Source organism: Schistocerca piceifrons, chromosome 11, assembly GCF_021461385.2.
Source record: "Schistocerca piceifrons isolate TAMUIC-IGC-003096 chromosome 11, iqSchPice1.1, whole genome shotgun sequence".
NCBI lineage: Eukaryota > Metazoa > Arthropoda > Insecta > Orthoptera > Acrididae > Schistocerca > Schistocerca piceifrons.
Window position 1 is genome coordinate 68,433,898 of NC_060148.1, and position 15,718 is coordinate 68,449,615.

The 15,718-nt window shown below is 43.8% G+C and overlaps 1 protein-coding gene across 1 annotated transcript in view; it reads left to right on the plus strand.

The window, feature by feature from the left end:
* The window catches only part of LOC124719701 (ankyrin repeat domain-containing protein 2B-like), an 82,415-nt gene extending 69,945 nt beyond the window's left edge, over nucleotides 1-12,470 (plus strand). The window contains exons 2-3 of the mRNA XM_047244907.1: nucleotides 11,633-11,759; nucleotides 12,089-12,470. Coding sequence (XP_047100863.1) covers nucleotides 11,633-11,759; nucleotides 12,089-12,470 — 509 coding nt within the window. The remainder of the gene's footprint in view (nucleotides 1-11,632; nucleotides 11,760-12,088) is intronic.
* Nucleotides 12,471-15,718: the final 3,248 nt, after the last annotated feature.

The window sequence follows — 15,718 nt, forward strand, 5'->3', positions numbered from 1 at the left end:
GTCGGTGTGTGTTCCGCGTGTGTGTGTGAGTGTGTGTGTACGCTGCAGTGAGCCGTCCCCAGGACACCACGAGGACATGCCTGCTCACACTGTGCCTCTCTCTCTGTATGTGCAGCCCACCAGCCGCTACACGGCTGAGGCCCGCCACCACCACCACCACCGCCGTCGCCACTGCCGCCACCACCTCCACCACCACCAACACCAACACCGCCACAGCTGCCACCACCACCACTGCCGGCACAACCCGCCAGACTCCTACTGCTGCTGCTGCACCGCCCACGACTCCTGCGCCTGATCACGCCACTGTCTCTCACTTGCGGTGAGTTCCCTCAACACACACACACATTCACACACACACATATACACACACACACACACACACACACACATGACTATTATATTGTAGGTAAGATATAAATACCAAAACGCGAAATGTAAATGCTCAGTATGGATTTAATGAGGCTCAGCAAAGTGAACTGGGAATGAAATCAGAACAATACAGTCAGATGAATAACGGGGATGTATCCACAGGTTTAGGAGGTTGTATCATGAGAGAGAGGTTAATTAAGAATAGGTTGGTAGGGAAAATAGTGAGTTATTGTCAACAGTTCAGTGATTTATTCTCATGCAACGAATGTCAGCGATAATTCAGGAACATACGCCAACGTCACACACAGAAAATCTAGTGGCAGGGAGCGACTGTGACTGCACTGAATGTGTATCTCTCTATGTCAAAAGAGATAAACGTCCAGTACTCTTGGCATATTGGAATGGTCTAGCAGCGGTCAGATAAACACATGTTTGTGAGACCATCTGGGGCGGTTGGCAGGAATGAGAGAGGACTAAAAACCCAATAATTTGCCATAAAATTTCCGCTAATAACAACAAATATGCTCGTCAAGCACCGAAGAGAAGCAAACGTCGGCAGAGCTTCAGCTTCTCAGGGTGTGGACCTCTTTGGTCGCCCCACCGCAGTATGGTGCAACAGCCAGTCCCAGAAACAGCATATATGCAAAGCAGACACTCTGCCTGCGGTTGACGATGTTTCTGTCTGTCTGACCAAAGAGTTTAGAGTGCTGTGACCGCCCAGAATCCACAATCACTTGTGTCATGCATTCCTATCTCTGTCTTGCGCTAAAGTTTATACCCTCTACAGCTACCTCTAGTACCATTGCAGTTGACCTCTGATGACTTCACATGCAACCTGTTACGCTGACCCTTGTACATGTCACGGTTTTCCACATATCGCTATCCTCAGCTATTCTGGAGGGACGTTTCAGGGTTCCTCTGTTATGAGTTCACCTAATTTCGACATCCTCCTATAGCTCCGCATTTAGGTTGTTCCTTCTTTTTTTTCCCGTAATCCACCATTCATTTTCATACAGTACTGAGTTACAAACGTGCATTCACGTGTTTCTTCCCCAATTAAGGCCTATCTTTTGTACCGGTAGCCTTGTTTTGTGAGGAATGTCCTGTTTTCGTGTGCTAGATAACTTTTTATAAGCTCGTTTTGTCCCTCAGTGTAAATTGGCTTCGCAGGTAGCAGAATCCCTGCAATTCGTCTACTTCGTGGTCCTTAATTCTGATGTAAACTCTGCCATCAATGTTGTTTCTGCCACTTCCCAATACTTTCCTCTTTCTTCTGTTCATTAATCCTATTTCAGTGCTCATTCGACTGTTTATTACGTTCACCAACTCCAGTGATTCTTTCTCACTTTCAGTGAACACAGAAATATCGCCAGGAAAACTTATCAATGAAATGCTTTTTACCCTTAGTTTTAATAAAATCCTAGACGTTTCTTCAGTACCACCAGCGATTCCTTCGTGTGCAGTCTGAAAATTTGTGGAGACTACTTGCATCCCTGTCTTTTACCATCTTCAATGAGAGCACCAATCCTTCCTGATTACTGTATGTATTATGTTTTATCTGCTGTTCCCTATGTCTTATACCTATTTTTTTAAAGTTTCGCTCATTTCCACTGTTACACGTTGTCAAACATCATTTAGAGATATACAAATCCAATAAAGATCTCGATTATTCTTATACATTCCTTCCACTATCAGATCGAAGGTCTGATCGGTCTCTGTGGATCCTTTACTCCAAATTTAGCGTCCTCGAACATATCCTCAGTTTTGTCTTCCATTCTTCTGCATGTTATAATTATTCTTGTTAGTAATTTGTACTCATGACCTGTTTAGCTCTCTGTGAGAAAGCTGTCGCAATATCGACCCTTGCTCGCCTCTGTAGTGTCTGGGTGGTGTGTTTCTCGCAGTGTGTTGTTATGACTCCTGTTTCATGGATTCTACAGACAGATTTGAATTGTCATTTGAATAAGCCAGCCGGAGTGGCCATGCGGTTCTAGGCGCTACAGTCTGGAACCTAGTGACCGCTACGGTCGCCGGTTCGAATCCTGCCTCGGGGATGGATGTGTGCGACGTCCTTAAGTTAGTTAGGTTTAATTAGTTCCAAGTTCTAGGCGACTGATGACCTCAGAAATTAAGTCGCATAGTGCTCAGAGCCATTTGAACCATTTGAGCCATTTGAATTTCAACTTCCCTAACAATCATGTAAGTTCTGAAGGAATGTTAACTAACCATTCCACCTTCTTTGTATGCAAGTTTTTCAGAGCTTTGTGAAATTATGAGTTTAATTGCCAGTCCCCACGTTCCCCAATTCTGCTTCCATCTCTTCTCCTGCCACGTCATCTGATAGTCCTTCCCAGACATAGAGGTCTTTAACGTACTGTGTTCTTATGTCTGCCCTCTCCTGCGTGTTTAACACAAGGATTCGTTTCGAACTCTTTGTGTAGTCATACTTGCATTTAATTTCACTTTAGATTGTTGCCACTTATCTACGTGCTGAATGCATCCCTCCTATGATCCTTTCCTTTTCGATTTGTTCTAGTTCTTCCTGCAGTCATCATACTTCTACATCCCTCAAATTTCCGACTGATTTCATTTCACCACTGTGAACTCCGACTGACAGATCCACTTCATATTTTCCTATCATTTTCATCAAACATTCTGAATAGTTGTTAAATAAGGGATAGTATAGATTAGAAGATTTATGTTTACGAGTCCAGAAAGCTCGTTCAAGCTTAAACTACAACCACTTTAACTTATTACATCGCAAATTATCCAACTTGGCCATGACAGGGTCAAGGAGAGAGCTATATGAGAGCGGTTGTCTGATAGCTCGGGGGTGAAGCGTTAACCCACCAAAGGTGTGACTGTGGTAGATGTAGGCTGAAGTCTCGCTGGAAAGATTTTTTTATTTCTTCTGTGGCAGAGTTACCCTCAGGCAGATCCACAAGCAGTTAAAAAGTCCTTAGAAAACTTCTCCCGCGTAAGCTTTTTTCCTGTCTTGATTCAGTGCACTGTAGGTCTAAAAGTGAAAAACTTAAGGATTTGAAAACGTAGTTGCTGCTGTTTCGTCTTGTACAGAGATAATTTTTATTCTTTTATGCAGAAAAAAGTGTAGAGATTTAGTTGGGGCACTGAATAACTTGTTAACTTGATTTCGTTATGTATCTGCACACACTGCTAGTTTTCCATACATACTTTCGTGGTAGTTCTCCAACGCATCTTCATTATGACTGCGGGCTGCACTTAATCACAGCCTGTTTTTACGCAGGAAGGGCACAATATCTCGCCAACTCATGATGATTTATGGGCGTTTGTGTTATGGAAACTTTGTTTTATTGTAGAATGTTTTTCTTGTAAGGTTAACATGGTAAGCTGCAATTCATTTGTGTTAGTACGGCGTATGCGTCATTGTTTTTTTTTTTTTTTTTTTTTTTTTGTTGTTGTTGGTTGATTGAACACGACAGCTAAATGTAAGGAATATCATTCGATATGTAGTCTCCCATATTATCTAACGCTTTCGAACTTGCATAGTATTGATTCGATTATTTCATTTTCTTAACACCTTTTTGAATGCGTTTTCTTTGGTCGTTGATAACATTTTCTTGTACTGTTTGCTTTTCTGATTGGAAGCAGTGTGTTATTCGCGACTTATGAAAAATCTTTGTGGGTGTTCATCTTTTCTAATCGGTGTTACGCTGTCTTTTGGTGATGCCAATGAACGTATCTGTAAGGAAAAGCGCTTTAAGCGAATAATATTAAAAATAAAGTTATTGAGTCATAATGTAAATAGTGTCAGGTGGTGCTAAAAAAGCGAATCACTACTCGTGGATGAGCTTCTTCTCTACAGCACATGTAAGACATAGATACAATAAGAAATAGATACAATAGCTACTGAAGAGTACAACTATCTGAATAATTACCTCTGCTCTCTATTTAAGACGTTAGATTTGCAGTCGGTGAGTCTGGATATTATTCGTAACAGTGCTTTGGATCAAAATATGTTAGAGAAATGCAAATGAAACTCTGGCAAAACTTAATGTATTGCGGCCCCTGGTCAGTACTGCAGCAGACAGTGTCTTCGCGTCTTCACGAGGCAAAATCACCAGTGATCATAGCATCAGCTGAGCCAACGTATTCTCCGTCTCGCTAATCTAACCCAGAATTGGCAACGTCACAGCATTCATTTGGCAACCACGTGATCATTGATTTACTTCTTGGTGTGGTTGAGATTTGGTCAATTCAGTTGATATTTTGTTGTCACTTCCGATAAATAACATGACTGATTCTCACTTCAGGTTGAACATAGAGGTGTCAAATTGGTTCCTTGATTCCAGAAAGACCTTTCCACACAGAACATGTAACTAATCTCATATTTTAACGATACTGAGCCTCTCTATTGACAAAATATACCGCAGTGGGAACGCACTAGTAGTGGCTGTGACTCGCCAGCAAAATGGTGCTCGGTTGCCCTGTGCGGGGAGCGCTGCATTAGCCATAGGTTCCAGTCGCGCTAACACCCCAGTACTGCACTAGCCGTAGGTTCTAATCACGCTAGGAGCCCAGCACTGTCTTAGCCGTAGGTTCTAGTTGCGCTGTCAGCCCAGTACTGCATTAGCCATAGGTTCTAGTTGCGCTAGGAGCCCAGTACTGGATTAGCCGTAGGTTCTAGTCACGCTAGGAGCCAAGTAGCCATTCTGTCTCCTTCCTACACCTTTTCTTACAGGGTTACAGGCTTCCAGATCGAAAACCATCGAGCACGTCGTACCGCCACCACCTTAAGCCTCATCACAATTTCAGTTTACTACCCAGTTGATCCAAAGGTCAATAATTCAAGAAATTGTGAATGTGTACCCTTTTAGAAATTATGTTTTCCTCCTTATACCACACACATCTCAATTTTTTTGAATACACAGTTCCATTGATTACGTGTGGCAGTGAGTAATTCCTTAGCTGTATTTCTTTCTCCATTTATGGCGCTTGTTCTTGCCCACAGAGTAAAAATGGTAAGGCATGAAGTAACTGGCTCATATCAAACTAGTGTGTGTAAAGAGACATCAATGATCCAAACTGTCTGTGAATATGCATGGCATGTGTTCCCAGGCTTCAGCTGGCTGTAATGCAGCTCGATTTCGAGAAGACTTTCTACAGAGTGAGCCACCAGTGCCTTCTGAAAACAATGGATTTTCCCCAGTGTTTTGCTGACATCACAGGTAAAATTTCGAAGAACTGCCCTTCGAAAATCATGATCAATGGTCAGCTAACCAGGCAACTTGCGTTCACGGGTTCGGTGTGACAACATGGTCCTGTGTGGACGGCCTCATTCGCCACTGCCACTGAGCCCCTGCTAGCCGCTCTGCAGAAACAGCTACGAGGGCCGCGCACACACACACACACACACACACACACACACACACACACACACACACGGCCAGAACATCGTGTGTAGGGGACACGCAGGTGACGTGGGTCTCGTGGTCACCGACGAAAGCGACTATGAGAAGACATTGCAGGTACAAAACAAAGTAAACAACTACTACAGTGCGCGTCATTTACGACGGCGGCCGAGTTTAGGTTCGTTCTGCACATCTGACGTCACAAATCACAGTCAGCCAATGAACAGAGAACGACGTTCCCAGAGTTCGACTGCAGTGCAGAGCACGGACGAGTGTCTTCAGTTTTAGAAACGTTCAGTCATTAATAAAGTAATTGAACAGAAGCAATGCCTTGATAGAAGACTTTATTTCATAGCAAGTTTGGAAAAAGCATTCTTTCTACCAACTGCTTTATACTCTATTAATTAATTAAACCAAACAAGCAGTAAGCCTCCTAATTCAGGCGATAGCAAGGAAAGGTGTTTGTATCATTCTCACGAACCGCTTTTTCGCAATAAAGAACAGCGGTAATTGTTTATTTCCTATTGTACTTCGACAAAACGTAATTCATAGTCATACCAACAGTGTGTGGCGATATTTTGCATGTTATTTTAGAGTCCTCCAGTAGTTCTGTTCAAAGATAGGCTGTGTTAGCATAATGGTTAAGATGTTTAGCTGCTAAGCAAAAGGTTCTGAGTTAAAACCTTCTTCGATGCTTATATTTTCTTTATTTAAAAACAATATCTAAGTGTGTTACTTCATGAATTTTATTCGTTTGAATGTAATTTTTTGAAATTTCTAGTGCTTTGTCTCTTCATTATAATCATAATAAGTTTTCGGGTATTCTAATTTTGTCTCCAATATTTCTTTTCACAGCAATTAAAAACAATGAAAAGGCACACATACAGCATTCATGTTATCTGTTTTGTTTGTATACCTTCTCTTCCACAGTCACTTTTTTACTATTCATATTGAGATATATTCTTTTGCGAGAGTATAAAAAGTATTATTTAGAGCAGAATTTCGGCTCGTACGTTCCCGAGCTACTTGATTGTCTGATGCAATTCTTTGCTTCGCTGCTTTGGCAACATCATCATATACAATGTTTTCATCGACTGATCTATGTTTTGGCAAGTATTTGCTGTCCCTTGTGACAATAACAAATTGTTTGCACATTGCGCCTCACAATATTTTAGTTTCTATGTTTCATTACGCCCACAATTCAGTTTTGTGTACTTCGCCAATTTTGTTTTAATCAGAACTTTTTAGAAAAAAGCGAAATGACTCTGGTATAAATAAAACTTTTATTACAGTCGCAAAAGACGGAATATTTCTCAATATTACATGCGGCACCTATCTGGTGCTTAAATTAAATGAGATATTGTTATACAGTAAATTTTATATGAAATTTATGTATATTGTCCACATTTCATTCCCAACATTGTGGCAACTAAAATCGACCATACGGAAAGTATACGCTATGGACTTTTACCTCTGCAAACTCTTCAAAATTTCGTGCAATGGTTTACTCCATTTAACGCTGCACAATAACTGCGTTGAACTTCGAAACAAAATTAAGTCATTTATGGGGGGAAGGTATCAGTCAAGAAGATGTGTAAAAATCAGATTTTTGGGCCCAATAGTTTTTGTGAAATCTAATGATAAGTGTGTCAAAGCAGTGGGAACACCATGTGTCAGCACAGGCGGGCAATGCAGTGATGACAAAATGGCGCACAGCGCGGAATGCGGGGAGCACGTCTCTGTAGCAGAGAAAGGCTTAATGCAACCGTGGTGGCTTTACTTCATGAAGTTCGCGCTCCCCCCTAAACGTAAGTTTGTAAACTATACTATACTGGGCGGGCATGCGCGAACCGCCAAGACTTGAACTATAGACACTCTGCAGAAACAGCTACGAGGGCTGCACACATGCAGACACACACATATCGACAGAATATCGTGTGTAGGGCATACACAGGTGATCTGGGTCTCGTGATCAGCGGCGAGAGCGAGTCGCAGAAGGCATTTCAGGTCACCAGCAAATACGAACTTGCATCAGCTGCGAAGCCGAGCAACATAAGATGCGTGATCTTATGTTGCTTTTCGTCCTGCCTCAATGCAGGGTGTCGATATGCGAAACACGCGAGACCTCAGTCCAAGTTCTGGCTCTGGACTACAGGTCTAACGTAAATCGTACTGCAGCTGCAAACTCTAAGAAAGTGCTTGCCAGCGAGCCAGCTGGAGTCAAAGAACATAGCGGGAGAAGACTTGACGACACCCAAAGGCCACACTTTGCAGATATGTACATGATCTGTAAAGTGAACTGCGTAGCACAATTTTAACCCATACCACGTGAAACAGCAGCAAGATTTCTGTCACCTTTGAGTGATTTTCTAACTCGTGGTAATATTTTTAAGATAAAGTTTGATACGTTGACCATCTCAGGCGGAAACGGGGGGGGGGGGGGGGGGGGGGGGGATTAAATCTCACCGACTTTGGGAGAAAGTGAGAAACTATATTCGTGTGTTCCACACACGACATGCGGAAGAAGACACAGACGATCCTCACGGCGCACTTACCAGACGAAATTACTCCCACTGTCTGGGATCTACCCACAGATGTACGGCACGTCGCCAATGGCTTTTATCATTTTGAACAATTTTGATTCCAACTCAGTTATACTCAAACCAGAGTTGACCGTCGAATATGGTAAAAGTCAAGAGCATGTACGTGGAATTAATGAGAAGCAAAAGCGGAAATGTGACTGTACAAAAGTAGCCGCACTACGGCTGGAGGGCCATCTGGACAAACGTCGGCACCCCTCACCTACCAACGAGTGTGAAAACTACTCGGTAGAGGGCAGTAAACAGGAAAGTAGCAACCAAAGCGAAACTTGAGGCAGTCCACCTGGGTGGTCGGCAGCACGTGAGAGAATTACCACTTGATAGCAGGCGAGGTTCGTACGCGCTCAAGTGAAGGACATCTGGTGAGTTATCAGACAATTGTTAGCCACAATAGCACGAACTCCACTCCCAATACTTTGCCTTCCAATTTTTTTGAATCGTAGCGACGTGCCGCGTGAATAAAGGAATGCTGTAAACTGGCTAAGAGGACAAACAACGTACCACCTGCCAGCAGAGGGAAACGAGACGGGCGGGCGCTGGGTGGGTCGCCGCACGCACGCCGGGCACAAGCGGGCCACGGGGCGGCGCGTGCGTCGCTGAGGCGGGAAACTGCGAGAGGAACTTCGCAACATGTTTCAGTACATACAGTTACGTGGTACAGTGTGCAAAGTGAACAGAAAAAGGCGTGAACGGAAGAACATCATAATGAATCGTCCTTAAGCTCTTTTGTGTTAAACGGTGTTTCTTACTGACTTACTTATTTTTAAGGAAACAGAAATCTAATTTGAAATACATAGGTCAGAAGCACTCTATTTTGTGTTGAACGAATCTCGGAGGAAAAGCTGGTCCTCACGACAGAACACATGGTACTTTTTAGTATACTTTATTTCACTTCGTTCCGTATGTCAAAAATCCTTTTAGCCAGAAGCGACTGCACTGATTTCTGCTGTTCTGCGTTACACTCATCGCCACCCGCTGTATCAGGAATCGCAGCACGGAGCTTCCAGCGCGTGCAGTACTCAGGGATGGCACAAGACCAACTTGCCAAACGAACCTCGGGAACCGAGGCATTGGCCGGGTTACAAGATGTTGAGAAATAAATCGGAAAGCAAACCATCGTGAACACAGAAGTTGGAAGGCGTCGCTCTTAGCTGAGTTAGTTTGTGTGCAGACATGGTCTTTCAGATGAAGTGTTAAAAATAAAAAAAAAATAGAAATAAAAAAAATAAAAAAATAATGCGCGAAAATAGCGCAGCGACTCTGACAGGTATGGGGGGAGGCGTCGTGGCCAGACCTCGGAATGGTTAAAAAATTAAATGAAAGAAAAGGGGTTAAGGGCGGAGTTTCTGGTCTGCATGTAGTGGATTCGAGTACCGCAACTCGCATGAATTTTAATTCGTGGTAATAGTTGCTAGTTAAGAAAAAGTTGAAATGATTCTTGATACGAATGCTGAAGGTCTGGGTTCGTTTCTCACATCCGGCAATCATTTTTAACAAGCATAAGCAGCATCTCTCTCACCTCTGGTAGCCTGGAGGAGAGTCGCTACAGGTTGGGCCCTGATAGAGGCGGAAGTCACGCCGGGTCGAAGCTCTGTCACCAGTCACCTTTCTTAAGCGATATTTTTTTTAATCATTGAGCCAATTGCTATACAAGGCCACAGCGCACTTGACTCTTACTGTATTCGAGCCTGAGACGTGGAAAATATTGACGATGGACTGGAATTCGAACTCAGATCTCCCTTTTCGCCACGTTTGATCACTTTCAGATGATGCATTTCCACTGCTTCATTGTGTCTGGTTGTCTGCAAAGTCGTAAAGACGTTCACAAGAGACACATCCCTGGGTTCGAATCCTGGTATGTCACTTTAAGTTGCAACATGAGCACAGCAAAATACATGTGAGAAATTATTCTGATTTTACCGATTGTCTGGGCTTTGTTAACAATAATGGTGGCACTGGTTTCGAGTCCCAAATGAGACGGGCAGCTTTTCGTCCCTTTCGTGTCACTTTCAAACATGCCACTCCTAGCTACTGGTGAAAGAGAATAGTACAGTCGAGGTATCTTTGTATGTAGTCAACAACTGTGTGTCCAGGGTTCGACTGCTAGTCAGCAGAAAATTTTCATAATTGTATTTACAATACAAAAATGCGCACATTTCACTGCTAATGAAGTAAATCAGTGTAGAACGTCTACGCGTGACTAGAGGTCAGTGTCGATAGGTACTGGGTTTGAGTGCGCATAACGCAAAACACTTTCGTCTCCTGGTTTTACTTTGTCATCTCATTGCTGGTTAAAAATGACGATTTCTGACGTTTCATTGTGCTTAGTTAACCATCCGATTAAGTGCTGCGTTCGAATCTCCGGGAAACACAATACTTTATGGCAGATCATTTCAAGTTTCAACTTGCACACTGTTTGTTACTTTTGACTGAAACCATACTTGAGATATTCCTTCTTTACTTGTTAGATTGCATTCCCGGACAGTAGCGCAGTGAGAAAACTTTCGTCGTGTCATTTAAAGGAGGATGCTGCTTTCTGAGGTTTCATTTATTACAATAAGTTTGAATATGCAAGCGTAATGGCTGTGTAATGTCCAATAACACGTTTCCTGGTATTTGCATTATCGAGTGTCAGTTTGCATGTAAATTGATGGTCGCACAGAGCAGTTATCTCTTGTGGCCTGATGCAGTGAACATTTTGTATAGGCAAAGACTGTACCGAAAACAGAGCAGAGGAACAATGTTACGAGGACTGATTACAAATCAGGCGAAACACAATTCAGATCGTTCCGTAAAGTTTCTGGAGTGCAGCGGCATAAATTCAGCCTCTTCCCCTAATATTTCGGCCGAACACCGTCCCGCCATCTGCAGAGTGAGCTGTGGTGACTGACGCTGCCGCACTTGGTCCGTCCTTTTAAACCCGAGGACCGAACAACTGAATTTATGCGGCTGCACGCCAGAAAGTTTATGGAACAGTCCTTACGCCGCAAAAACATCAAGATGGACGACAACTGAGGTCGTTCAGACGATTTTGAGCATGATAACACATGTTAAATACATGTGCGTATGCTATGAGGCCATAAAATGTCACACACACACACACACACACACACACACAGTTTTTTTATGGGGGTGATGTTGCCGAGTTGGTGTTTGTTATCTCACATGTTTTGAATAAATTGTTGTCTATGTGTCAGAAAGTTTCAGTGTTTGGTGAGGCTGAATGAAGAAAACTGCCGGTAACTGCAGTGAATTTTTTTTTTGCCTGCATAGCAGGAAAGTGTCTGTTTGAAAACCAGGAGACGGGATTCTTCTTGTGTGTGACGTCTGGCAGTGAAGCTGCAGACAGAGACCAGTATCAGCTGCAAGAGGCCTGTTCTGTAGTGGAGGTGAGCGACTGGTTAGGTGTTGCGTGCCGAGAGCGGAGGAGCTGACTTGCAGGAATGAGTGTGACAAAATGTGGTAATGAAATTCTTTCAGAGGTTGTATGATGCTATTTGTAATGGACGATAGGTGAAGAATTTTTTATGAGGGGGATAGAAACGATTTACTATAATTTAATACATATACACAACTGCGCACTGTTTTGTACTGTAGGAGGGGGAATACGGTAGGTTTGTTTCAGGACAGATTTGTATTCACAACAGTTGTTTCCTCGTGTCGGTGTTTTCCCCATTCTGTGTGCTGTGTGTTTGTAGCAGAGAGTGGCAGTTTGTGTGTTTTGTGCAGGAGCCTCTCTGCAGAGGAGAGGGGCAGGAGGCTGGTCCAGGCGGCTGAGGTGGGGGCAGTGGGGGAGCTGAGGGCGCTGATCGCCGCAGGGGCCGACGTGGGGGCGAGGGGCGGGGGTGGGTGGACCGCCCTGCACTGTGCAGCGTACAGGGGAGACATCGAGGCGGTGAGGCTGCTGGTGGGGGCGGGGGCGGCGGTGGACGCCAGGACTGAGGGTGGGTTGACGCCGCTGCATTACGCGGCATTCAATGGCCGCGCAGAAGTGGCGGCTGCGCTGCTCGACGCTGGGGCCGACAGGGGTGCCACAGATGGTGGTGGGCGGACAGCGCTGGACATCGCCAGGCGGTGCAACGAGAGGCGGCTGGTGGAGATGCTGTCATGAGGCAGCCCGTCCAGCGAACTGTGTGCAAAAAAACAGGAACTGCAAGAGTTTGTACGAGAGTAACATTCATAATTTTTAAATAAAGATCCAAAAAACTCAATCCTATTGTGACTCACTAATTTCAGCCCTCATCAAGTAACATACAGCACACAAATACTCTAAGGAACGTTGTAGCAAAACCCAGACAACGCCAGATAACAGCAAAATAATTCAGGTAGCTACAGACAATCCTTCTCTTAAGAAAAATGTCTCGAGTACACTTCCAGACTAAACTAGGCAAAAGTCAACAGTTCACTGTGAAGAATCACAAATGCTCTATAATATCTGATCGCTGAAAAGTATTTCATACCAGTCAGCAAGGTGCTACATCAGACTATTCTAATTTGCAACATACCGAGATTAACACTGTATCACTTCTATCCCCAGAATTTTCGCTCCTGATATCAGACTCAGTTTACTTATCCATATTCAGCAAACATTCTACTCTACCGTACCTGTTGTGTTTAATAACAATGAGATAGTAGTAGCGGTATTCACACTACATAATGCGACTATCATCTGGAACCATACTGTCAGTCTACATTTAACTAAACACAATCAGACCAGATGATCACACGCATACAGAATGTGAAGGAAATCCTCTCTATCTGGTACTGTTGTCTCTACTTGACGTAAAAGATTGCAACAAGCAAAGTAATTCTAGTTGTATTCGAGACAGAACACTGAGCCTGAGTTTCAGCACACGAAAGCAATTTCGCAACGACGCACACGAGTCTCGACACTCATCGTCACAATGCGACAGCTGAGACGGTGACGCAAGTCGTGCAACTACAGGTAATAAAATTACACTTACTCTGACTCATACATCGAGTAAATAACTGTAGTGGAGAGTGTACGCCTATCAACTCAGTTGCTGTCACCTCTAGAGATAGGGGATCCGCTCCTGAACTGATTCATAGGGTTGAATCTTTCAAAGGAGTGAACAATCAGTGATTCAGAAAAAAAGAGCGGTAGCTCCAAACGTTTCCCACAGCAGAGAGAGAGAGAGAGAGAGACGGAGCAGACCAGTGGGGCCTCTGCTGGTCAGAGCACACAGCACGCCACACAACACAGCCAGCGCCGGCCTCTGCCCTGCTTCTGCCTTGGCTGCCTGCATTGTGCAGTGCCCCATTGGATTTTGTGTTTCACATTGCCGTGCCGTCTCTGTGCTTCCTCTGCCGCGTGCAGTGTCTGGCGCACCTTAACTTAGCATCGCGCTCCGCCGGCGATCGTTTCAGTCGCACGTCCTGCCCTCTGGGCAGTTGATGCGAGCAACAGGACCGAGAGCCTCCTAGCGGAGAACATAAGAACTACTTGCAACAACCTGCTCGCAAGAGAGCGGACGATTTGTCTCGGAGCAGGTGACTGGTGGCCGCTCACCGCTCCCCCCACCCTCGGAACTCGCCCACTCAACGCTCACCCCACCGTTTTCGACTCTAGCCAGAGCGTTGAGCAAAGCAACTCAGGTGTCACTCTGGTCTCTGCGGTCTCAGCTCACGCAGTAATACAGCTCGCGGCTCGACCTGCTTGACTCAGCGCCTCTGCGTCGGAGTTCGTCTCTACTGGATATTGTTCTTCGTACTAATACCGCTATGTATATTACATAATTATGTTATGTATACATCATTTGTTTTTATTTTTATTTGTTTAAACTGATCAGATTAGGTTCCTGACGACTCCTCTTACTATAGGATTTTTATTACGGACACTCGAATTTACGCTTTAATTACGAGCGAACCAATAAATGTATCGCAAAATGTGATACACCAATATTTTCCTTGTTTTATTCTGCGTAAGGCTATATGCAGCACTTTAGTCTTACAGTCAAATTTATATATATTTTTTTTCTTATTCTGGTAGGATTTTGCGATTTTAGGCATCTTCAGAAGGAAACGTTCACTTTTTAAAAATATATGGCTTGCGATGTATTGAACGAGGTTAATGAAATTTTAATACATTATAACCAAATATATTGTTAATTTAAATCTCAAGGTACAACATTTTCCGATAACCCAAAAAACCACGATAGTGCAAAATAAATCAATAATCAAAAACTTTGTCATATCGTGGAAATGTCAATAAACAATACAAAATTCTTACTCATTATCTGTGTTACTTCAAAATAGGATCAAATAAGATCAAAATACAGGTATAGTACTGGAATAAACGAAGTTTAAAGGGCAATGTGCCTTCCATTTATTTTCTATTGTGAATGAGTGGTGAGTCATGAAAAGGAGCTAGTTCACTTCAGGGAGTGAACAGTTCTGATCCAATCTCTGAAAAGAACAGTTTTGCTCATCTCTAGTCACCTCACTTCACTCCCTGTGGCCGTGCTGCGGCCGCAGCTGACGCAGCTCGCCGCTCCCCGCCAGTCCGTGGCTCCTGCCACAACTGTCAGCCGCCTCTCTGCTTGTGAGGCGCCAGCAGGCAAACGGCAGAACAGTCCGTGAGGCCGTCACTCAAACTTCACTCACAAAGAGTACTGACAAGGCGCAGAAGAAATGCTCGGACACAACATTGCCTTCACGAATCTTTTCAACAGTAAAATTTCTTCTCCGAGACCCTTCGCTATTCACGTCTACACTGTAGCAAGATTCGTCGTTTCCCACAAGCTCTTGGACCGGAGAATCGTGTTCGCTTACGTAGTTCCACAGGAAACGGAATGTGTCCGTGTTGCACGTGGCTGCACACGGTACAGTCAAGTTCCCTACAGCCGTGTAATAACGTGGCAAACATTTAGTTGAAAACTGTTCCTCGAGCTATGGTTTAAATCGTCCCCTGCTGCTTCATCAACAAAGCGTTTTCTTCTGCCGTGCCGTTTCTCTCCGTCATCAATCATTACATTCAGTTCATGTGATATTCCAATATTTTCTGCTACTTGGCAACTTCCTGCGTAAATAGTATCCCAACATTTCTCAGCTGATTTAATTCTTCCGCGAGACTCTTATTAATACTACTTGAAACATACGTTTCTCCGGTTTGAAGTACAACTATACGTATGTTTATTGCACGTAATAATTTCAAATACTTATGAATGCTCCTTAGTTCAATGTGTTGCTCCCGCAGTCCAAGTTATTAGCAATTTCAACCGCCCATTGCAATACTGGCCAATTCTCGGCAAATGGATGCATGGCACCTACCCACGCAGACCCTCTCGTTGCCGATATTTTCTTTTTAAAACTTTCCATAGCTGCCACTTTCATTTTAAA